The sequence below is a fragment of the Ambystoma mexicanum genome, chromosome 8 (genome assembly GCF_040938575.1).
Source record: "Ambystoma mexicanum isolate Mex_15411 chromosome 8, UKY_AmexF1_1, whole genome shotgun sequence".
In the NCBI taxonomy this organism is placed as follows: domain Eukaryota; kingdom Metazoa; phylum Chordata; class Amphibia; order Caudata; family Ambystomatidae; genus Ambystoma; species Ambystoma mexicanum.
The window spans coordinates 146529210-146555464 of NC_090929.1; the positions used below are offsets into that span (position 1 = coordinate 146529210).

A 26255-nucleotide genomic window follows, 5' to 3' on the forward strand; every position below is an offset into this window, starting at 1 on the left:
ACTTTCTTCAGGGGAAGAATTCCATTTCCTTAGTCTCCACCATGCAATCCAGTGCCACAGTGCGGCTCGCATACATGCGGAGTAGTTGAGCGTTGCGGTTGTGGTTCTTCGGTCGCGCGAAGATTAAACACTGCGCGGAAAGCAGGTACCTGATTTTGGAGGTGTGACTCCTTCGAAAAAACAGAAAAAACGGTTTGTCGTACGAAGACTATGGTGGAAGTCCTGGGGACAAAGACCTACTGAAATAGGAGTACTGAAGGGGACCGACAGCTATTCAGAAGCAACGAATTGAGTGGTATTCTATGGTGTATTGAAACACCAGCACTACTAATACCATAAGAAGAGGAACATTTTTGGAATCTCTGTGTGTGGCCCTGAATTGCATGGTGGACACTGATGAATGTGTGCCGGAGGGTGACACCGTGCACCTTATGAAAGAAATACCAACACTTGGTAAAAAGGTATGTGGGGGTTGTGGTAAGGGGGTAGAAGCGGTGGGCTCAAGCTTATAGAAAAACAGTGGACTTGGGGGGACCCTCCCCCAAAACAAAACAACATTCTGTATTTTATTCTATGTTTTGGGTTCGGTAAAAAAGCATTCCCTGTAATGGAATTCTGTTTTGCCCTCAGGAGATTTAGATATGCACACATACTCTCAATAAATTGAGAGGAGCGATGGGAGGAGAGATCAGTGTCCTGTCCATGGCACCCTTTGTGCTTGGCTCGTGGCATTTTGAAGCCTGCGTGGACAGATATAGGAGCGGTAAATCCCAGCAATTGGGATTTGGTAAATAGAGGTAGGCAAATCTTGCGAATTGGGTGTTTTTTGGGCTCAAAATTGGCTGCAGTGGTCATTTGTGGAACCCCAGTTTTAATTCTAATTCACACACGGACAAATATTGAAGATTTGTTTTTCACACAGACAAATTAATGTGTTATGGAAAGCAGCCTTTTGAAAAAAAAACGGATTCTTAAAAATGAGAAATAAAAGAAGAGGTTTGGTATTCACTCATCCATCTACTGAGGCAGGAGGATCATACGAATATTTTCTGTAGAACAATAGCACATTTTTGGGATTTTCATCACCATTTTCTATTTCCAAGAAGAAATACTTTTGTGCAGTCCAATTGATAAAATTAAGCCCAGGCGTAAATAGTCCAATATCACTGCTTTCTGAGGTTCATGGAAAAGAGCAAATGTCCAATCTATTTGCACACTTTAAATCAAAGGCCTGAGAGGACATGGGCCAATCCATCTCCGCTCTTATTTTGATGGCATCCTGCTTTAATGGCTCCTCTGAAGGTGATCTGGCTGTGCTTGGGTTAGCAAGTGGCCTCTTCTGTGGGGACCATTTGTGATGGATGGCTTGCCCACAAAGGGAAGAGGCTATTTGATGCAGCTGCCATCATTCAACCATCCTTAATCACATTGTGGGGGTCATTGCTTTTAATCTAAAGCTGCTTTGTCGAGAGTGCCTCCAATATGTGCGGCCAGGCTTATGTCGCCATCAGAGTAATGAACCATAATGCCATGAATGCGGGTTAGTCCATTTGAGAGATGAAGGGGAGGCTTGGGGTTGAGGAATAGGAATTGGTATATGTGTTTGACTCTACGTTCACAGAACCTATGTGTGTTTGGGTGTGAGAGAGACAGGCGGAATATGCTGCTTGTGGTGGATATTTAAGTAAATACTTCAGAGTGAGTTTGTGTGGAGCAGTGAAGTAAAGAGTGGCCTTGAGAGCCAGAGTGATTGTGAGTGCAAGTGTGTGTGTGTGTGTGTGGGGGGGGGGTCAGAGGGCGGGTAGGTGGCATAGGGTGTGGTGCTTGCATGGCACCATAAAAGTGGCATGCCTAGATATATGACTCTAGAAAATCAGGGGGATACTCCAAGCTAAGGAAAATAGGTAGTGCCTGTGTGCATGAGTCTGACCCTTTGTGCCACATGCACTGCTCTGGTGATGTGTTCAGACTAGCGGCAGCACCAACTGCTAACCGCTGCGTGATGTGGAGACAGCATAGACGATACACATTATTCTTTTAAATTACAAGGATAGCTTGCTGCAAGGAATATTATGATCACAGGCAAAAAAAACATGTTTTATTTATTTATTTGGAAGCAGAACACCCAACAGCAGTACACAATTCCCCTAAAAGGAGACCACATTACACATAGATCACAATGTGGACAATACTTTAGAAAAACGAACCCACTTTACAATTCGCACCGGGGGAAGGGCACTCAGCCAATCAGGTGGCTGGAACAGCGGGCGAGAATACAAAACCCCCACCCACTTTGCAGTCACTTGAGGCCCTTCCTCGGGTGGTGCCTTTTTTTTCTTCCTTTGAATATGGGGAGGCAACAGGGAGCCTCTCCCCGTTGCCCACCCCTCCCCAAAAGGACATGATACCCCACTCCTCCCCCTCCACATACATGCCGGACTGGTGTAGTGCACTCCGGTGCCGGCACTCTTTAGCGGCCATCTTTTTTGGGTTTTTTGTTTCTTTTTCATCGGGTGATCGGCTGCGCACGATGAAAAATTGTGGAAGCCATTCGCACCCCGCATGAACCCCGGGGTGCAAATGTCTTTCATGCCCTGCCAGTCGGGCGGGCATGGCCTTTAAGGGCCCACAGCTCGAGCTGAGGCCCTTGCGCTTTGCCCGGGCTGGAGGGCTCTTAAAGGCCATGTCCACCCTCCGGGCAAGGCATGAACGACAATAACCTTGTATTCTATCCAGAAACTGACAGAAAATGTACTGTAGACAGAGGTCATCTTCTATTACAGAATAGGAACCTTTTCAGTTCCTCCCTGAAAGGTATAGAGGACGGACAATGGTGCACAGCTTTTGGCAGAGAGTTCCATTGAATAGGAGCATAATAGGTGAAACCTTATTTAGGATTTATTTTTCTTTTAGCTTTTGCAATCTCAAGTCTTAAGATATTACCACTGAAAGTCACATGCATGCTTCCTGAGACATGAAGCTTTTCAGCTAAACACAGAGGTTTTGCCAACCCAGTAGCTTTATAAATAATACAAACGTTCTTAAAGAAAACGTGGGATTCCGATGGAGTCAATGCAGCGAAGCTAAAATGAGGCAGACAGGATCGAACTTCCAGTCCCCTACCACCGGCTTCACTGCAGCATGGAGTAGTCTGCAGAGGTAGTGGTACAGACTCAGGAACCCCCATCAGAAAGACATTCCCCCCACCAAGGTGGGCAACAACCAATGCCTTGAAATGTATCCGATGGCAAAAAAGGTGTCATTGTCTACAGAAGATGAAGCTGGAAGTAGGCCGCCTGAGCCGCTCTCTATACATGGCTTCCAAAGCTCAGTTGGGAATCTAAGTCAAAAGCCAATTGACAAGCTGGTAGTTGTGGATCAAAAGAGCAACATGGCAGCCCATACTACCAGTTCTCTATCAATTCCTCTTTTTCCCCCATATGAAATCCTGAGGAACTCAGTCTTCTGAGGATTTAATTTTAAAACAACAGAGGCCATTCAGACCTTATATATTTATTTATTTTTCCATTTATAAAGCACACTAAACCCAAGGGCATCAAGGCGCTGTTACATGAAACAGTTACTGGCAAAAACGTACAGACAGTTAAAAGATCAGGAATTTCAGACAGTCAAGAGGTCAGCAGTTTCCAGATAATTGCTTATAAAGTCTTTAGTCATTTACGGAAGGGCCGGTATGATTGCTCTGCAAGGCCAGCGGGAGTAAGTTCCATTGTTTAGCAGAGGCAAGAAAATTCCCAGGTTGCTGAACATCTGCAGAAAATGACGTGTGTCTCATCAGTATAGTGGTGGATGGGAACCCCCCTCATTGCACCAGAAACCCTCCCAGCGGCTCCATGTATATATTGTGACAAATCTGTGGATGTCGTCCCTTCTCCCCCAGGGTGAGACCTTTCTCATGGGGACAGGGTGGTGCGTAGACAGTGCAATAGTCCCCCGGGGGGTGGTGCATACGGGGAGTATCACATGGAAGAGGATTTCCCTTATAGGACTGGGAATGACCTTGAGAGAACGCTGTATTCCCGATTCCTTTCATCTCCTCCCGACCATCCTTTTTTACACTTTGTGGGACTTGCCTTCATCCCATCCCTCTATGCATTATTGTCAGACTACTTCTCCCATTTATGTCCAAAATACCGACACAAGGAAGAAGTTGAAACAACCCTATGAAGATTACCACTTAAATACTGGCACAAAGAAGATGAACGAAGCAGTGAAGAACCCCAAAAGGAATACTGGGACGAAGATAGAAACTGAAGACCTGAAGAGCACTCCTGAGAACACTAGCACGTAGTCTAGTGTTTCCCCATATTCTACTGACCAGAGTAAGTATAAAAGGGAAGAAAGACTCAGGAAGCGTGAGAGGAGCTCTTCGTGCGGAAACCATAAGGAAGGAGTAAAGCCAGCCCAAAGAAGCCAGAAAAGGGAAGACAGGAACGCTTACCTAGAGGCAGCGGGGTCCCTGGCAAAACCTGGGAGGAGATACTGGCCCAGCAGGAGGAGAGATAGTCGCCCAGCTGACCGGGAAAGCTGGGCCTCACATACTGCTGAACTCAGAGTTGCATCCTCGGACGAGGAAGCCCGGGAGGTGCCAACCTGGCGAACAGGAGAACCGGTGCAGCCGGGAAGCAGCTGGGAAAGCTACCACAGCAGACCTGGAGAAGGAAAGCCATACGCTGAGCATGGAGGACAGAGAGAGGCAGCGTACGGTACAGGAGGCAGGGACAGTACGACCACCTACCCAATGTAACCTCTCAGTATCCCGAGGACTCGAAAATGGTAACCGTGAGGAGAGGAGCTCCCGGAAGGACGCCAAAGCCGCCGATGCAAAGAATGACAGCAAGTCGCAGAATGCTCCTAGAGCCTTGCAGAAGCAGTCTGCTGCTGAGAACCCACTCAAAAAGAAACAAGGTACATGAGCAGAAGTGAGGGTAGCTTGAGAACAAATACAGTGCACAGAAAGGTCAGCGACCCTGTTAACACAGTGCGAGACTGGGAACCACACTACTACGCCAATAAGAGACTGAAAGGGTCTGGGACATTCAGAGTGAACGAAACAGAAGAAAGGAAAGTGGTTGCTTGGCAGAAGAGTAAACCAAGCTACACTAAGGACGAAGTGCAAGGTTGGGAACAGTACTCCAGTAGAAGTCAGAGAATGAGTGTGTTTGGGACCCTGAGAATTACAGAAGCTAATAGAAAGGAGACACAAGCTTGGCAGGAGAGTGAACCAAGCTATGGTGAAACCATTGCACGAGTCTGGGACCCACGCACCCAACGAGCTGAAGGGAAAGAACAGAGAGCCAGAAGCTTGGCAGGAGAATAAACCAAGCGACCAACATATTGCACTGCAAGCCTGGAACTCACACCCATGGGAGAGCTATAGAAACTATATTTTGACACCACACAGGGTCTGGGACCAGCCAAGATAAAAGGAAGATTTATGGAAGGACTATTAGAAATAGTCTCCTGGATAGTGGGTAGCAGGAGAGTAAACAAGACCTGTCCGTCAACTGTGAACCAGAGAAATAGACAGGATCTTTGCGAAACAGAGGAAATCAAGGGGAAAGAGGCTATTGGAACATTATATTGTGGAAAGAGATTTTTTTGTCCATTTTTATAACCAAGATATCTGGAACTTTGTTAGGTGAAGAACATTACCCATCACTTTAGGAGGAGAATATATTCCTGCACGTTCGTTTTTTTCGTTATTAGTGTAAGCGTGACAGATAGGTTTTTGAACACGACTGTGACTGACGTTTCAATTGACATCCTGACTTATTCTCTAGATTGTTTTGAGGCAGGGAACCCCCTCTTAGAGTTTGGGCCAGAGAGGCTATTGTCCAACCTTTTATCATTTAATAAAGGTTTATAACCCAAATAATGTAACCACTGTGTCCGAAGCCTTCCTTTTGCACCATTCCAATATTCATTAGAATCCCATTACAATATTCATTAGAATTGGAGATAATATTGAAGAGTGCTGCATGTGCAAAAATGGGAAACACAGGGCAAGAGGTGGTGAGTAGAATTAAGAGCAATTGGTAGGGAGAATACATGTGCAGGAGAGTTGGGAGTATTGTGTGTGGGAGTGCGCAAGAGGAGAAGAAAGTGTTTGTTGAGGGAGCGAGAGAAGAACAAAGGCATGGAAGGAAATTAGGTGGGATGAAACAGGAGAGAAGGAGAGGGGGAGAAAAAGGGATGTTGGAATGAGAGGGAAATGACAGAGGGAGAGAATGGGCAAGACAAAGAAGAGGAAGACAGTGTTCAAAGTGGGTGGGAGCAGTGCTCCTCTACCTTAAAAAAAAAAAAAGGTTTTACTGTTCCTATACATTTATTTTAAAGAGAAACCATTCCGGAATGGTTTAGACTGATAATAAAAGAGTAGAAAGAAGCTGAAGCTTGCACTTCAGTGCAGTGCACTGAACATTCCCTTAAACAGCAGGTGTGTTTGGTGGTTTGGATTGCGTATGGGAGGGGGTGTGGTGATGGGGTTTATGGGAAGCGGGGCAGGTCAGCAGGGAACATAGTTCCACTACTTTATTTTCACACTTTGACCACTGGATGTAGAGTGAGAGTGTAAGGAGGAATTGGAGAGTATGCGTAAGGCAATGAGACCGAATGACAGAGAATGGAGCAAAAGGGAGAAAATAAAAGTAATAAGGCTATGAGGAGAAGAGATAGACAGAGACTGTATGACTGAACGAAGCAGCAAAAAAATAGAGTCCGCATAAGAGAGTGAGAAGCGTGTAAAGGATATAGGCGGCCTCACATTATGGGAGTGTGTGTGCAAGAAGCAAAGGGAAGCAGAAAGGATGAGCAAGGGCAGCGAAAGAGGAAGCTTTCTAGTGTCCCACTAGGATTACAGTCCAAGTCCACCTGACCTTCTTTCAAACATATGGGAATTGTGTATCCTTGCCAACACCACTCCTCGTCTGCAATAAATGACTCTACACATGAAATACAGCTCACTTCCCTTGATCCAATATTAATGGTTATATGTGATTTCATCGCTGGTAATAAACATCGAAGGGTAAACGATATTTTGTTCAACCCATTAAACAAGGACTGATGCAATTATATAAACAAACTCCAGTCCTAGAATATTTGGGGAAAGTGTTGAATAGTGGCTTAAAAAATATATATCGATTCCCCCTCAATGTTCATTCCCAGCAATGAAATCACTGGGTACCATTTTAATCATAATCAGCGCCTGGAGAAAAGGGCAGGTGAATTTCAGGAAGTAAGTGACACATCCTTTAATTTATGGTCTTCCTGCAATCAGGGCAGCAGCCGAGGGCTCTATATCTTTCAATTCTACGTCGCACTGATGTCTTTCGGATGTGGGTCTGCCTTTCGCAGGACTGATAAAAGATGACTTCCCCAAACCTAAATGTCTATTTACTTAACGATAACGCCCTGGAAATCCACACCTACATTTTTGACATTTTAAACTTCAGCAGATGATTACGATTTGGCACAGACAAGGCATCATAACTGATGAGGAAAAAAAGTATCTTTATATCCAATATCCATAAATGCCAACAATATATTTTTTGCCCAAAGTTCATAAGCCCTACCAACGCATTCCAGAAGGAAGACCCATTGTCAGCGGCAATGGAGGTGGCGGGGGCAGAAAATGTATCTCAGTACATTGATAACCTTCTCAGACCAGAGCTATCAAAACTCAAAGCCTACCTCAAAGATACTATGCATGCCATACAGATTTTAAATGGAATTAGGTGGCAACCACAATATATCCTTGCATCACTTGATGTGCGTGCCCTGTACATTTCAATCAAACATGAACAGGCTATGAGCTGCTCAGTGTCGGGATTTAACCCGGTTATTACTATGACAAAGGACCGCACAACATATGTTTATGTATCACAGAAATCAGCCCTGGTTTGAAAAAGGCATTTACTATTTGCCGAAAGACGTGTCACCATTAGAGGGCATTACAATAGTTATTTCTAGAACTGAATGTGCCAATAAACAGCAGTTTGTGAATCACTGAGCATCAAGTGAGGCGCATTTGCATGCAGGAGGGTGTGTCCCATGTTATTTGCAATCTAGAGGTGGGGTCTTGTACCCCTATCTCCCCTGCAAGTGCGACACAATAATTGTCACCAAACATCACTTAGGGTCGCAGAGTGTCACAAGTCGGTGTAAGTTAACCCCTTTTTCCATTGAGTACTACATTTTGACATGAACCTGTTTTTCCCCATGTTTAGATTTTTTAATGGGTTAGTCCTCCCAAGACTTAAAAACTCTCCCTTTGCCATGCTTACCCTCTCTCATGCCTCACAAGCTATGGTTGTCCTACTTCTACCAACCCTTATGCTAAATGATGAAAGTTAAATACCTGCAACAGTATTTCTTCGGCTTTTCTTTCTTTGTATTACATATTCATAGTGCAGTACATCAAAATAGCAATACATCAATTACATGAAAACTCATGAACTCCTCCTATACCTTGCAATATTCAACCTTCAGTTAAATGTAGGCAAGTCAACCTTTGGGGTGACCAAGATACAGCAAGTTCTCAAACGTTAGCCTGATATTTAAAAACTGATCTTTGCATCTAAAACCGTGTCTCTCAGTCCCATTAAACGCGGCTCCCTTCCCAGTAGTGAATCATGCGTGTTTGCCAAGGTGGGCCTCACCTGCTGATAATGCCCTTCATTTGGAGTTCCTTGTCTTCCTGCTGTCTCCGGAGTCGCTCCTCGCCTTCCTCCAGCCTCGCTTGGTATTCGAGGAGCAGCTTCTGGGTCTGCTCGTCCTGGTTTTTGCAGCGGTTCTCGTAGTCCTCCAGTTTCTTGTTGGACATTCGGAGTTTGTCCTGAAGCACTACGATCTCCTGTTGGTACTGCAAGAGTCAGGCAAGAGAGGGTATTTTACCATGAGGGTCAACAATCTTAAGACACCTTCTTCAACACAACAATCTTGGGCAATCTTCTACACAAGCAGCATGATCACTCTATTCAGAGGTCTGCAACCTGTACCTCTCCAGAAGCTGTGAATTGCAACTCCCATGACCCCGCACCATGGAATATGCTTTCAAGGTTGATGGGATGTGTAGTCCCAACCATCTGTAGAGCCAAAGGTTGCAGGCCATGTTTATATGGTGCCAATAATGGCATTGATGCTCTATACAGTGATGTCATTGAAGGAAACTTGGTGCTTCTACTGAGTAAATGGCAACATAAGTAGAACAGTAGCTACATAGAAATCAACAATGGGATAGTTTCCCACCGATGGACTGAGAGTGAAATCATAGACAATGAAAACGATGTCAAATTGTCTATGAGATCACTGTTAAGACCTAAACGGGAATCACCATCTTGTTGGTAGCTATTCAGCTACAGGTTGTTGCGTGTGATGAAGTCTGTGCTCCTGAGGTAGCTCCACCACTCTCTGTTGTCTCTTGAAAGGTTAGTGAGGTCAAGGGGTCATGAAGAAGCGTCAGAGGTCAGGCTGCACCGAAGGGGCTAAGCTTTAGGAAGCAGCAGCAGGCAGAGCTCTTTTTTCTGAATGTATATTTAGCAGCCGTATAAACATGCAACGGTGACATCATCACTGTGAACAATCACTTTGGTTGCACACTGCTGTGACATCACAGCTGTGACTAGCCAGGATTTCATCGAGGTGTTGTGTCTAACGACATGCAATGGAAGACGTCCACAGCATAATTGTAACATATTGCAGCGTTGTATACCAGGGTAGGGTTTGGGGGTGACTAGCCAAGACAGTTTTACACTGAAACTGTTAGTACAGTTTTTCTGAAGTCAAACTAAGGGCTTAGTAAAACCATTCAACTGAGACAGTACAAGACTCTACTCTTAGTATAAGGCTCTACCGCCTGAGTTCAGGGTAGCATAGACAGGGCAGCCAGGCCTATTTTAGGCGGGAGAGAGGGCTGTAGAGTCAGTACAAAGAAAGTGTAGTACAAGTGGTCCAAAGAAACACTGAAAGACTATGTATTGTAAAAAATAAATGGCTTGTTTAAATACAAGTAGGCCCAGCTAAATCTTGGGGAAAATAGGTGCTATCACATTATATATAACCACAATTATAAAACCACAACACTATGCTTGAAGGTACACAGACCAAAGCATATAACCTAATTTGGAATACCTAACAGTAATTCTAAGGAAGTCAAAACCAATAATTATTTTTGGCTTACTTAAAGTAATACAAGGGTAGTATACCCTAACAGCTGTATTGTGATGCTCAGCAAGAAGTCACATAGTAAGAAAACTGGACACTATACTTTTCAAACTAGTGCAACACTTATTCCAGCAACAGTATAAACCTATAAATCTGATTCAGGATAACCCAGTTATTCTAGGAAAGTTGGACCTTGGGGTGTAATATTTTATTACAGTCGCATTTCAGTCCACTGACTAAGGGAAGCAATAACGTGTTAACTTATTTTTTGGATGGCACACAGCTATGAAAAGGTAAGTAAAACCTATATATGCTTTTGTAAGGAGCTACCAGCAACCTAGAAGGTAAGTATGACCTAGGCAGACTTATTCTGGACAGGCTAACAGCAGGTCAGGGGAAGCAAGACCCGAATGGGGACACTCAAACAATTATCCAAACAGGAATAATAAAGTGAACGCAACAGCATTACTTTTGGGAAGAGGGGAACCCAAGTCACAGGCGAGTAAATTAACCTTCTATCTACTTTCTGTTAGAATGTAAGGAAAGTAAGACTTTGAGAATACTTATTTACGAAGGCATACAGCTTATTCAAGGTAAGTAAATCCTATATATACTTTTCAGAATGGCAGAAGATATCTAAGGTAAGAAATAACTTTCTGTAACTATTCACTCTGAGAGTTTAAAGTTACCAACTAACTCTTTTGCAAGTAAGAGCACTTTTCAAAACTTGTTCTACTTTTCAAGGCATACCCTTTAAGTTATCTATCCCTTCCCAATTCTAGTGGACGAGTTCTCTCAGGAGGCAGAAGAGGGAGCCTTTTGGTCTAGGAGCCAGCAGTAGGCAGGCTGAGATGAGGCTCAGTTGCAGGCAAAGTCAGAGTTCCTGAGGAAGACTGGGCAAGCAAGTAAGTAGTTCACTTTGAAAGTTAGTTAGAGTCCAAGGACTTCAGAGAAGACACCCTAGGAAGTTTCCATCAGTGGGCCTAGGGGACCTGGACGAGAGACTTCCCAAACACAGTTGCACCCAAAGAATACATTGGAATCACAAGAGATTAATGGTAAGTAAATACCCAAGCCAGCACAGTACCTGAGCACAGAATAGGATTTTGCAGCAAGAGCACTTCAGGATCTGCAGCCAAAAAACACGGTTGTTGAATTCCTTCATCAAGAAGACAGAAGACAGGACACTGGAAGGACCTTTGCACCAAGGATCACTGGGGAGGCTCTAGGCAAGAGCTTCCTCATGGCTGGATGTGGGTCTGTGGATGTGGTGCCTTTTCAGGAGCACAGAAGAAGACAGAATATCGCAGGCCAGATTCCCATCATTTGTAAGGTCCAGTACTCTGGTGAGGAGATTGTTTGGATTCGATTCACGTCCCTGGAGTTCCAGTAGGATGCCCACAGAGTTTCAGCAAGACTCGGAATTCGAAAGACCATGCACCGCACAATGGCTCAAGGTCCCATGGTATTGGGGTATTGCAGCCCCCCAAGGTCGCAGTACAATGTTGGATGGCTCATAATGCAGGTCTTCTTGAGTCTAGTGGGTCTCACTAGACTCTGGGTCAGGATATTCGTATTTGGAGTCCCCAGGTTGAATGGAAGGAAGGTCTACTGCAGGCTCTGGTTTCACAGCAGGCTCTCCGGTCGCTGGAAATCATCTCAGCCATGTCTCCTTTATCATCCTCTCTGGATTTGGTACCAGTGGTCGACTACCTCTTCAGCATCCAGGATTGACATTTTACGCAGGAACCCCTCCAATCAAACAGCCTTGCAACTTTCAAATTGGGGGTTGGCAATTCTTTCAGGACTGCCAGCCTCACTGTTTGAACTGGATTCTCACACTCAGACTGGAAGACAAAGGACCGTGGAGCTTTGGACTACTCACTGGCTTCCTGCCTTCACAGACACCGAGGAGCCTGGGTGGGGAGTCCACAGGTCTCCCACCTAAGATAACAATCACACAAAGGAATTTCCTACCCTGGAGATCAGGGGCAGGAATAAGAAAGGACAAGGAACACTAAAATGGTTAAAAAAAGAAGACAGTGGCCATTTTGGTAAAATGACCACCCATGGATGCCTTTACCAGGGCTGTGCAAACAGCCCGCGGTACAGGTGCACCGAATTATTAAAACGGTTCACTGCCATCAGCCATTAAAGGTAAATGTGTCCTTGCAACATGATACAAACACTCCACATAAGGTGGTAGGTGCTGGTCTCAACGGATAAAATATAAAAGATCCAAAGATCCTTTCTACCCTTGGGAACTTTAGTTCTCTCAAGGTTAGCCAGAGAAAGTTAAAAGGGGAGCCCCTAGGGCAACCCAGCAACAACAGGCACTTATTGCCAAAATGTTGTCAAAGAGGATAACTTTTAAAAGACACTATGGAGAGTCTTAATAATGAGACCCATAAAAAGAGCAAAAGATTCTGTGCGTGTGGGAAGAGGTTTGTGCTCACAGAGGTATAAGGAAAAATAATCCAATAGCAAAAACTAAATGGTCTGGGGTTGACACAGGTCAGGAGGATTTATCATTACTATGAAAATCTTACCCAACAGAAACCGAGCCAAGTTAGAAAATGCTGAATTTCCCCAATACTACTACTCTACCCACTGGACGCTGTTCCATCTGCTTGCCACCTTTCAAAATGAAATAAAAGAGTGCAAGAGTTGCTCACAAGTACTCCTTTCTTTCATACCGTTATTTGATGAGAATAAAATATACTTGTTAGATTAGATCAAGTTTATAGCCACACCTCTTTTCTGTGCTCTACAACAGTCTTAAATGCTCAAGAACACAGGAATGTCATTTAGGTGTCGCCAGAGGTCGCAACTGAGGCCTCCCTTGCGACCTCTGTGGTCTCTTTTGCGACCCATAAAAAATAAACAAAATAAAAGTTTTTTTTTTTTGTAATGAAAGCTCCTGGGCTGTGGCCAGCACCATGTGACTCTTTACTTCTGGAGTGGCTGTCTTTCTTGTTCAGGCCCCTTAAAAAAATAAGAAAAATAAGAACAGGAGTGCCACAAGTCTAACACTTTCAGCACTGACCCTAAATAGGAAAGAATAGGAATACCAAATAATGTGCATTTCTGGAATTTTATACAATAATTGCTAGACTCATTAAAGGTTTATTTCAGGCACACTTTAGGGGGTGAGTCACTGATTGAGTCTGTTCTTAAACGCCTCAACTCATCCTTTCATCCTTCTGAGGTCAATAAATGAGCACCAACACAGGTTGGGTGATAGTGGGTGTATATTCTTTCTATATAAAGTGCTTAAGCTTAAGTGCTATATAATTACACATCATTATCATTTGGTAATGGACGTCTGCTTGCAATCACAGTAATTTGGTAACATGGGCCTATACACACTGATCTTAACGATACATATGGCGATCCATTCGTGTACGAAATGTACATCACATTATAGTGATATCATAACCATATTTTTCGTAGTGTACAATGCTATGTGATGCCACTTCCTGTTTTGTCAACAGGTGAACGGTTGTGTTCCATCGCTTCCTGCGATATCACTTCGGGGTGGGATCAAATCACTTCCTGTGATGTCATCAGGGGGTGTCAAGGTGTCACTTCCACTACCGCTGGCATTTTGGTGAAATGACGTCCCTGCAAGAACACCTTATAAATGATGTCACTTGCTAATGAAATAGTGACAGGTTTAAGGCGAAATGACACCTATGCTGTAGCCACGCCCTCACCCTGCAGACAGCAGCTAAAGTAAGGTATTTCTTTGTGTCCCATCCGGTTTGAGAGTACATCATGTACATAAAACGACTTCTCAGTTCACGAAACAGCTGTTGCAAGTTACTGGGGATGTCCTTCCTTCATACTCCTCCCTCCTTCTCTCTGCTCCAATTGCCATGCTGTTGAGCTGAATATTCCCATGCAGTGCTTATCAACACCTGTATATACCAAATGCCATCTGGAGACTGGAAACACATCTAAAAGATGTCTACAAGCGCCACAGAGAAACTAAGTGGGGGCTGAAGTTGAGGGGCCCCAACGATGGTGAAGTTCCCCTAGCACACAACAGAGGTTGATGATAAGGGCTTTAACACTTAGAGTTTGTGCAAGAGGGGTGGGTGGAGCCTCTGCCACAGCTGTCCACGATGGAGGTTGCCCACCTTGACCAATGCCTAGTGTGCATGCACTTGACAAAGGGATGCTTGGAATGCGTGCTTTTACAGGCAGTTACAGCCTGCATTGCACACTTATCGATAGGCTCGAGTGCTGGGGAAACAGAGCGAATAACAAAAGAGAAGCATGAAATACGAGCTCCTGCTGGTGGCTAGTGCCCGATTCCACCCTTTCTGCTTGCTTAAACAGAGGAAAACATGCTCTAACATGACACACGGCATGTGGTGACAGGTCCAGAGGAAGCAGAGCTACAGGCTATCACAGGTGGCATGGATGATGTTGGCACAAAGTGAACCAGGCTCCTTACTTACAGTTACGTGTCCTGACCCCATGCATCGTACCTTCCAAAAACCCATAGCATATTTATCCAATCGTGGAATACATGACCGGTATACCAATTATGGGAGGTTGAATTGCAAACTCTGCACCACATATATTCCCGCCACCTTCCCTAACCAATGACAGCATGGCTAAGATAATACATGCTGCATCAAGCAGCCAATTGCAGCGCGGTTAGGAACATTCATGGTTGAGCACAGATCCAGATGCACTTCATGCCTCAACCAACCACAGAAAGGTTTACAGAATATCCAATCAGGGTCTACCTTGCATTTAGAGCTTAGTTTCAAGAACATCAAATGGATGCCCTGCGTTTCACCCAACCAACGATGCTTTGGAAAACACCCACACATGCCCTACCTTTCCACCAATCGCATTGCAGATTATAGTTCTATCAAGAAGGGCCAACTTTGCAAGCAATCACAGAAACGCAAAGAGCACTGTGCCCCAACCATCTGCATTACTAGAGATAGGAGGGTCTTATATGGGGAGAAGAGGATCAGGACCATATCCCTCAAAATAACAGGACTGGCATTTGTTGAAATGAGCACAAGTAGAGGTGCCTTATTCACGGTGCCATTTTAGGTGTACGAACACATTAAAATGCCTGCACTGCCCCCGCGCTATTGGATCGCACACCGCACTGCTGTTTCCCACATGCTTTCAAAGCTTACTTAAAAATAATTGCTCTCAATGTATGATTCACGCGCCCTAACACAGCTCTCCTCTCGATGGACAGCTGAAATGAAAAGCATGACTCACAGAATACTTCGCCAGGCTATAAATATGAACGCTCAGATCAAACCTCCATACAGTGTGAACCAAAAGTACTTAAAAACTAAGATTTGAAAATCCATCTCAGCCTTTGGAAACATGCCTCAACACTGGGAAATCTTGGTGGTCTTGTAAAGCGCCCCCTAGTGGAAGATTTAGAAGCCTTGCTGCCTGGGGCTCTGTCGGATAAGCAGGGGGGCATTAGTGGCACAGAGGGAAGGCAGATCCAAAATCTGTGATGTTGATGGCTGCAGGCCGGAAGTACCCGCTTCCTGAGTGCCAATCTGCTTCCTATGGGCTTGGTGGAGAAACATGGGAGTATGTTATCCATAGGGGAGAGCCCAAGATCAGATGGACTACAGAACTTTCGGTCTGGTCAGCCATTGATGTGGGAGTGTGTGATAGAGCTAAAGGGAGCTTTGTTTTGGTCCGGTGAGTGTTCATGTTCTAATCTACAGGTTAGGTCTGTGGTGGCTATATGTGGGAGGGGTTGCGTGAGTAGTGCAAGGTGGTCGGAGATCTTAGAAGGGAGTTGGGTAGTCGGGGGGAATGAAGGAGTAGGCTTTACAAGGTAAAATAACCTGCAGGTCTGCACTTGTACCACTGGGCTCTTGTAGAAGTCCCATTTAACTAGCTCACATTGCCACTTTCAATCCTTCTTTCTCTCTCTCTCTCTCTCTCGCTCGCTCACTCTCTCCAATTGATACATTGTATACCATGTCCAAGAAAACACGCGCATCTGCGATGTGCAGATAAGGAAAGGGGCAGGGTGGAAACTGCACTCATTACCATTCCCATAAGGTAAGGGTTATGGGAGGAAATTACTCTGGTTCAAAGAAAGGACTATTGTCTAGGGAGGATAGCTCAGGGGCAACATGCTCGCCTTGGAAGCAAGACGACATGCAGCAACACATGTTCGATCCCCGGATCCGCGCTTAGAAACCCACATTCTGTATCCATGCAGGAATCCTGATGCCGACTCAGACCTTTGTTGTCACAGAACATTCCTCACAATTAGCCTGATCGCCAAACGTGCCAATCAGATCTGTCTACTGTGCACCTAGACACCCTCTGCGGGTGTGAAGGGTGTGAATCCATGTTCTTGAGTAGGAAGGTGTCACATAGACATTGAGTGCAGATTTTAGATGATTTGGAAATGCTGCCCGCTGGCACCCACCGACAAGCTGCCAACACCCACGCTCAATTCATCCCCATGATCCACTCGTTTTACCCTAACGACATGTTTGAAAACGTGGCTTTATAGAGTTGGCCCTCAAAACGCACAACAAATTGGGGTTGCATCTGAAGGGAATCGCACAATGCCCAAGGCCACGCATAAGTGATGAACTTTCTGGTTTGTAAATTTGGAAACAAAGAATTAACCATTGTGAATAAAAGAATATTGCCCAACTAAGCCGTGTTGCAGATTCAATTCTGAAAGGGTGGCATGCAAACAAGTGCAAGAGTGGGTGCATTGCTGGGCACGTGGAGTGCGACCCTGTACTCCAAATGGTAAAACAGCTTTTACAATGGCATGTGTCGCATTGGCCACAGAACATTAATGAAGGAGGATTACTTGCGAAAAAGAAATAAGCAGTGGGGCTGAGCCCCTGTGAGCACCGGCTAAGCTGCTTAAATGATCACTGATCACTTCAGTGATCCCCGCACTAGAACCAAGTTGTGGACATTAGCATGTACACTAGCCGTATGAGCGGCGAAGGAAGGCAGGTAAGGTTATGAAGGAAGTTGATGGAAGGGTAGGCCAGGTGTGAAAGGGTCTGTGAGTACCTCACAAGCCCAGATCAGGACAGAGGCGCAGAAATGCTCCCACACCCCACCTGGGGAGACTACGCAAACCCAGCGCCTCACTTCAAGACAGAAATGCCAACTAACAAATCCACTTACAATTCCACCCTCTGCATACACCTCTCAAACTCTAAACCAAACACAACCACAAACCTACAGCACAACAAACTGCACAAAGTTCACTACACTGCAACAACAAAACGAAACACACATAGGGCCTCATTACAACCCAGGTGCTAATGGGTTAACAGCACCGTAAAAGGCTGCGGCGCCGTTAACCTATTAGCGCCTAATTACGAGGTCCCTTTGCGGGACCTGACCTTAACGGCTCGTGTAGACCAGCCGTTAAAGTAGGGACCCGCAAAGGGACTCTCGAGGTAAGTACGGTACCGCAATTTGCGGCAGCGTACTTAGCGCCTTCCCCATTCCCATTGAGCCCTATGGGGCAAAAATGGGAATGGGGAAGGGCCATGGAGGAAGGGGGAATTACCGCCCCGCCAACCTTGTAATGGGGTTGTAATTCCCCCTTTCTCCATGGAGGAGTCGGTAACTTACCGGCATGGACCATGGTGCTAATAGCACCATGGTCTTCCGCCAGGGTCGTAATGAGGCCCATAGACTCGCACAACAGTACACGATGACTACCGGCCGCAAACACCCCAGGCCCAGCCAACGGGCACACCGGGCTGAGGCCACCAACAGCACATCACTGCTCTCTTGCACTTTTTCAGCTCCCTCCCACTAACTCACCCTCCCTTCTTCCCCTTTTTCAGAGCCGCCAGAGCGCCAGCGGACCACTCCGGTCGTGATAGTGCACGGTAAAAATATCCTTTAACATTAACAATATTTAGATTCATTTCTGCAGCCTTGTGAGAGCACAACGCAGAATTGCGCTGCTGTGTACATAACTAATGCAGTTTATTTATTTTTATTTATTGTATTTGTTACACACACAAACCCGGAGGTATCACAGCGTTGGCTACTTGGAAGCTTAGTTGGTTACAAGTTATGTTACAATACAGACAGCAACTTACAGTGATACAATAAAATGTTACATGCAAAATGTGGCATGGGTCACACAGGTAGGAGCACTTAGTGTAATTCTAGAGGCATGAGACTCGTGCCAAGACAATATAGTTACAGGCAATTGTTTAAGATATTGGAGACAAGATGAGAGGACTAATTCTATTTTAAGGGAAATAAACATGGCCAATAGAAAGCAAAGCTTATAAGGAATAGACATATGATGGCAAAAGCCAATACAATGTTAAACACACCCAAGCAACAGAATTGGACAACTGGAGGATGTAGATTGCTGGCAAGGGGCTCCAATGGGAAAGATGGGAACACTAAGGTGCAAAGAATAGATGGTATAAAGTAGAGGGTAAAGACACGCCCCCCTTTCACTATATAGCAGAAGGCATCCAAGAGAAGAGCGAACCAGCTCTGGAAGTAGGCACAGATTAGGCACCGCTTGACGAGGACAATGAAACAGATAGCATGAGCGTGCCACATTTGTTTATATACAAGAACATAGCGAGAGCTGTACATTGATGTATAATGCTGCAATATAATGCACCAGTAGGGAAAGCTCTTTCTCAACAAGGAGAATTGGGACAAAGTTGGGAGAGGAGATTTGGACGAGAATTCCCTTAGATACAAATGGTAGAAAGATCGAATTTGCCTACCCTAGGCATCCGGCCACGTCAAGCTGTTGCCACCACAGCACATTCAAAGCGACAACAGTGGCAGGTGCATGGGGCTGTGGAGGCAGGAGGTTGTGCTTTCTATGTGGACATGGGCAGTTGTGGACTCAATAATGGGATATACAATCCTCCGAGGGCCATGGGCGCGTCTCTACGGCAGCTTGTCTGCAACAGGCAAAGGGAAGATGCAGAGCGATGGCCCTTTCCACAGCAAGAGGGTGCATTGTCTGTGGGTGGAACCCATCCATGGGCCCGTGCTCTGAGAGATTGGTGGCTGGGACATTCCAATAAGGGTTAGGACATGACAATTCAACCATCAACAGTAAAAAGGTGGGGAACGACGGGATAAAGTCTTTGACAAGTTAGAGAAAATAACCAGAGCAGGGTAGGATTGAAGAGAGTTGGACTTGAAAGAGAAATTATGATAACAACAGAAAGAGGACTGGGTGGAAATAGGTGATGAAGGAGTCGAATTATATCATCAAGAACCTTAATGTGGACGTGTAGGAAGAAGTCCCTGAGGTGACATCAAAGTAAGATGCCTTCTGAACCCCACATGTATAATTTGATTCCTGTATTTGTTAATGTTACAAATTGAACACTTTCCTTTGGATATATCTGCAGTATTACATGGGCATGCAATTAAACAACGTTTGAAAAATGCTTTCCCGTCCTACCACAGATCTCGAAGGTCAATGCGCTGCAACCCCTTAGTAGAAGCATCGCTGTGGCAGTGATGGGCTGCCCATCACAACGTTATAGGCAAGATCACTGCCCTGAGCATACGTGTATAGTGCCTGTTGGGAAATCAATGCTGCTTCCAGACACAGAGCGTGACAAGAACGAAACCATTTTCATCCCCAACTTTATCCGCAGAGAGGTTAAGGATCGGAGGATATGGCGGTTCAGCTGAGGGAGGGGGTCTATTCAAGTTCAAAGGTCAATTGACAAAGCGGAGTAGGACTGTACCTCGGGACATTGGAGCCAATCAGCTGGAGCGTCCTGTGATGGCATACATCTGTGGTGTACATTTCATAGCTGACAGGAACGCATCTCACTTAGAGCTGGAAATGGAAAAAATACTGAGTTCTCCTCCTGTAAGGTGTAGCCAGAGCGATGGGGCCAGGTGAGGGGTCATTACAGGCAAGTGATAACATTGTAAAAAGTATAAAAAATACAGACTCGCATAAGAGATCAACCTGACAATAAAGGAATTATTTTACAAACATTTCAAACAAAAAGTAGTACGATTGTTAGCTTCATGTTCGCTATCGCGAATGGGGATACATTTACTGACTGCTAAAGAAATATGAGACAAACAAATACATACCCTAGGCGTTAAACTGTGCCATCAAGCCTGAAAGAAACTGTCATCGAAAATTGATGACATTATTACTTCCTTGTTTCACACAGTAGTCAGCTGTGTGCACCCCTCCTTTTTCTAAACACCCAACGTGCAAACCTGTAAGAGGCAATAGCAATTCCCTGCAGCCATCTAACGTTCCTTGCACTATAACCGGGGTCTGCCACCTTTGGCTCTCCCGACGTCGTGGCCTACGGCAGCTTTAATCCGTAGTGATTGGAAGTCAATTCTGAGAGATCATCGGAGTCATCCAAAAATCCTTAGTACCCATGTTGCAGACCCCTGCTTGAAAATTCCCCGAAGCCCAAAAGAAGGAGAAACTAGAGCAGGGCTCTTCTGAGTTCGGGTGCTAGACTGAGAGCACTGGCAACAGATGGGCACTGCGGGTTCAGGGCTGTGTGGCTGCCCCGACATGGGCTTCTGCTTTCCCCTGATCCGCCATCCAAGGAGAGGACATTCTGCGTGGGAAAATGGGAGCCTCTCGATTGGCTGCATAAAGAAGTCAGAACCTTGATGCTTCATTCACACTAAGACCATGCATTGCTCCTTACCTAAACTGGGCCACATTTTTATTTATTTATTTATTTATTTAATCATGTATACAAGCGTGCATAGCTCATGGGCATCTAGGTGCTGGAAACAGTTCTACAGTACAGTTGCAAAGTGGGTGGACGGATCAGTGACCAATTGACATGGTTAGCTGAAGAGATAAGTGTTAAGTTTCTTCCTAAACAGGTTATAGGATGGCTCGTTTCACAAGTGGGTAGAAGGGGGAATTTGTTCCAGAAGGTTGCAGTGTGCACTGAGACGCTAGATCCACCGTCCATTTTACATTTGAATCTCGGTGTGATGAGACAATGCCTATAGGCCGATCTTTGGGTCCTCGCTGGGGTGCGTCTCTTATGTTTTGGTGAAATGTAGGAGGGGGCATCAGTGAAATGTATGAGGGGGCATCGTCGAAAGGCAGCGGTGGGCGATGGAAAGGATATTGACAATAATTCTGTCTTTGACTGGGAGCCAGTGGGCAGACCTTCTGGCATCAGAAGGATAGTGGAATGGCGCTGGGGACTCATGCATTTATGCATATGAAAATCGGAGACAGTGGCTGGTGAAATTAAAGGGGCAGCTATGCAATCCACTGCTATGCACAGAACCTGCTGTGCCCATTGTGAGAACACGTACATCCAACTATTTGCATTGGACATCGTTACAAAAACAAAAGAAATTACTTTGGCAAATAACTGATGACCTGTTGCAGCTCCAACTCATCTAAAGAGGAACTTGAGAAGATTCCGGAACCAAAAAGAAAGTAGGCCATGGCTTCGGTCGATGGTGTAATTAGCAAAGTTTCACAATTTATTTATTTATTTTAATGCATGAATAAGGCGCCACACGCCCAGGAGGCCTCAGAGCGCTCCGACAAAATCAAGTTGGAGACAACACATACGACATAGATAAGTGAAGAGACAAAAAGAAAATCTACTCAAGTCCCTTAGAAAATCTACAATGATCCTGCTGGTAAGCCACTTGGTGCATTCCATGTGTGTAGCGCGTTGTTGCTTCACAGCTGGGTCTCCACATTAAAGATCCCTTAAATATATACATACATGAACTTTAGACATGTTCTGAAGGAAGAACTTACACAACACATGCCTAGATGAAAACCCCAACCCTCTGCAACAATGTTCTGTAGAAGTTGCTAACCTATGGCCGTTTAGCCATAAAAGCGACATCCTCAAACCAGGACTGGCAGGTGCAGGCAATCAAGGCTCTCAAGGGACTGTGGAATACTACACAGGAGACAAAGACACTACACGGTTCCCAATGCAGCCATACTGTCCTCTGGGCCCAGTTAAAGCCCCCTCGTTTATTTTGGAAGCCTTCAAGGACGTGTTTGGCTCAACACAGACATTCTTAAACCAAGAAGCTTTTAGGAAATTTCTAACCTGACCCAGACAAAAACAACCTGCAAACGTTCATGGAAGTCCAGTCCCAGGATTACTTATTTACCTACGTTCAGTGACAGGGAGCTTTGGAGTGCTGCTAGACTAGATGTGTGCAAATGTTTAAAGAGAGTGCTCAGTAGAAAGAGCTAGGGTTTAATGATTGTGCGTAAGGGTGCTGGCCGAGGGAGCAGAGCAGCGCCAGAACCCGACATGGTTAACAAAGGGGGGGCCACAGGAAATGTAGTGCACACTGGCAGATACCTGAGGGCTCCCTGCAGAGGAGGCTGCAGGAGAGACCCACCTCATGATGGATGCTTCTGGGGTGTCTTCCACTGAGGATGAGAGACACTATAGCATGGCATCAAAGGGAGGAAGGCCCACGCCCAGGCAGGACTCAAGTCGAGGGTACACACGGGTGGACGGGGTCCCCCCCACTTTTTTTCATAGGGCACCTTCATATGCTAATTTCTGGTGACACCACATTCAATTGGTATGTTAATGAGCCCCCCCACTTTTTTTTAGGACTTGACCCCTCAGATAGAAACACAAGGACCCACCCAGCCTCGCAGACAGCGTTGAGAAGCTCTGTGCACACAGCACTTCATGATGAGAGAGAAAGTCCTGAAGAATTCAAGAAAGAGGAGGGGAGGGAGATGCTCTCAGAGTCAAGGAAGAGAGTAGAGGAGGCTTGAAGCACCATGACCAATTCCAAAGTGATGGAGATAAGCTGTGTGCAAGGGGCACTGGCTGCTGGGAAAGAGAGTTCTAAGACGTTGAAGGATTCAAGAGAGAGAGGGAGGATAGCTCAAGGGCAACACGCTCCCCTTGGAAGCAAGACGACGAGGAGCAACACAGGTTTGATCTCCGAGTCCGCGCTTGGAAACCTCTGGGTATTAAGCGCGTTATAAATAACCAATTATAATAAATATAAGTGAGGTAGAGAAAGAGAAACAAGCTTTCACTGTGAAGAAGTAGAGCTGATAATGGGACGTGGGAGGCCCAAAGCACCTTGATCAACCCAGTACTGTGCTGATAAGCTGTACATGTGTAACATCGGCTGCTGGGAAAGTGAGACGACACGGACAAGAGAGAGTAGGAAAGGGAGATAGAGAGGGACAGACAAAGTTATAGGCAGATGAGTAGGGTCTAGGGCAAGAGGAAGAAGGAGAAGGAGAAAACGCAAATGTGCCCAGGTTCTAAGAAGTAAAGAGCTACAGAATTGTGGAATCCCAACCTACTGGACACAACTTCAAAATTTACCAAGATGTGTGTGCAGACCGTTGCCTGCCAAAACTGTACATCTCTTGATGTACCAAACGCTGAACGGTTGGTGGACTAACATTGAATACTGGGGAAAAAGAGGGGAAGACGAAATACCATTAGGAATTGATATTTCTCCTGACTTCTCTCTGTTGAAAAGAGGTACAAAAGTCCTGAGCAGGCTGAACAGCTGCAATTCTTTGGAGGTTTCAAAAAAGTGCGTGCTGGGAAAGAGTGGTCAAAGTCTAAGAACTGTGGTTTGTCAAGCAATCCTTCATGCTGGGAAGGAGACACTCTAAGTCTAGGAGCTATCGAGTGAGGGTGGTTCCAGGCTTGTTGTAGACACTGGGATAGACCTCAGAGAAATTAATGGGGATTGTGGTGCCTGCCTGAATACCAAACAAAGGTTATTGCTAGACGTCAAACATCCCAGCAGGCGCACTGAGCACAGCACCTGACCAAGATAGCGCGGGTTTTGAGATGTGTTTATGTTAGCACACCACCTCGCCGCCCACCCCTCCCCCCCAAAAGGCCACCGACAGATAAGTAGGACTAAAGTTGTATGTGTTTACCTAAGTCCTACTTCTATTTCGATGGCCCGTCCGGGTTTAAAAAAAAAATAATCTAGTTACCCTACTCATGTGCCCTTCGATGTGCATTAGCAGTACATTTGAGGCTGCTCTAGTGCGGCCGAAAAAAGCATCCTTTTTTCTGGGCGACCTCAAATGGGTGACGTATACACAGAGAACTGGCAATTCAACACTCTTGGCAAAAGGCACTGAACATCAGAACTCTAGATCTTTTCAACCAATTTACATGTGGCGGCCCGGCCCAATGTATTCTAGAGTCACTGAGGCTCCCCGTTGAACACACATTCCTCTATTATTCTATGTTCTCTACACAGTACACCCAGACCAACCCACATGCAGAGCCAAGGGTATCTCAGCCTACACACATGAAAGCTATCCTGCCCTCCCTCACCATTCAGATCACAAAGGGCAATACAGCTCGGGCAGTACATCCGCTCTGTTGAGTTACCTACCGTTGGCAGTACAAGTAGATTTGCTTCCAACTTTATTAGTGCTAGACAGGGGCACCGACCCGACATTTGGTTTTACTGGGGGTGGTGGGGTCCACAGCAAAAAAACAAAAAAAAACTCCCTTTCTAAGAATAGGAACTTTCATGAACATAGCGTATCCCTGGGGGTGCACGTGCCCCGGAGCACCCGCGCACTCGGTGCCCCTGGCTAGGAAGCCCCGTTACAGAGCTGGATACATCAAGCTGTGGTTGAAATTACTAGCGAAAATAAGATCAGCTCTTAATAAAAGTGAAACCCAAGAACAGGCAGTGCTGTGTGTGAAGAATGTCCCATGTGTGGACGGTACAACCCAAGAACACCTGGTGCTTTTTGAAGAAATGTGGTATATGTGGACAGTGCAACCGAAGACCAGCTGATGGCCTGTGAAGAATGTCTCATGTGTGGACGGTACAACCCAAGAACAGCTGTTGCTGTATTAAGAATGTCCCATATGTGGACAGTACAAACCGAGACCAGCTGTTGCTGTATTAAGAATGTCCCATATGTGGACAGTACAAACCGAGACCAGCTTTTTCTGTGTGAAGATGTGGCATATGTGGACAGTACAACCCAAGACCAGCTGTTTCTGTGTGAAGAATATGGCATATGTGGACAGTACAAACCGAGACCAGCTGTTTCTGTGTGAAGAATGTGGCATATGTGGACAGTACAAACCGAGACCAGCTGTTTCTGTGTGAAGAATGTGGCATATGTGGACAGTACAAACCGAGACCAGCTGTTTCTGTGTGAAGATGTGGCATATGTGGACAGTACAAACCGAGACCAGCTGTTTCTGTGTGAAGATGTGGCATATTTGGACAGTACAACCCAAGACCAGCTGTTTCTGTGTGAAGAATGTGGCATATGTGGACAGTACACACCGAGACCAGCTGTTTCTGTGTGAAGATGTGGCAAATGTGGACAGTACAACCCGAGACCAGCTGTTGCTGCGTGAAGAATGTCCCATATGTGGACAGTCAACCCAAAGCAACCCGATGCTGTGTGCAGAATGTGGCATATGTGGACAGTGCCACCAAAGACCCACCTTGCTGTGTGTAAGGAATGTCGCACTTGTATACAGTATAACCCAAGACCAGCAGGTGCTGTGGGAAAAATGTGGTATATGTGGAAAGTACAACCCAAGATCAGCATGTGGCATGTGTGGATAGTACATACTCAAGGAATGATGTGTGCTGTACATGCCTCATTCACGCTGCAGCAATAAGATGTTATGGATGATTTATACCTCCAGTGGTAGTTTTTTACCTGCTGGAATTACAGGAAAATATATATTCCGGCGTCTCTATTTTTCCCGCCATTGGGAATTACCCTCTCAGCATTTGCTGGCACTATTGCATACTTGCAATACTTCCTGCTGGGACGGTAATCTAGAGAGCGTGGTAATTTACCACCATCAGTATTGTTTTTATCTAGAATAATGGCCTTAGACTCATGCAATGTAACTCATTTTTTTCATATGAAAGAATACAAAGAAAACTGATTTTTAGATATTGAAACAAGGTAGGCAGATCCAATGGTCGCCGGATCTGTTCCCACCATGAGTTGGAGTAGACGCGGAGCAGCGCAGCAGGCCTCACAGTGGTGGGGAGGGCCACACAGAGCAAATCCTCGAATGCCCCCA

At 45.5% G+C, this 26255-nt stretch overlaps 1 protein-coding gene across 8 annotated transcripts in view; it reads right to left on the reverse strand.

Moving 5' to 3' along the window:
• Window positions 1-26255, reverse strand: part of DAB2IP (DAB2 interacting protein) — a 1964804-nt gene that overhangs the window by 24932 nt on the left and 1913617 nt on the right. For all 8 annotated transcript variants that reach the window (XM_069609510.1, XM_069609509.1, XM_069609506.1 and 5 more), the window contains one exon: window positions 8682-8884. In XM_069609510.1, coding sequence (XP_069465611.1) covers window positions 8682-8884 — 203 coding nt within the window. The remainder of the gene's footprint in view (window positions 1-8681; window positions 8885-26255) is intronic.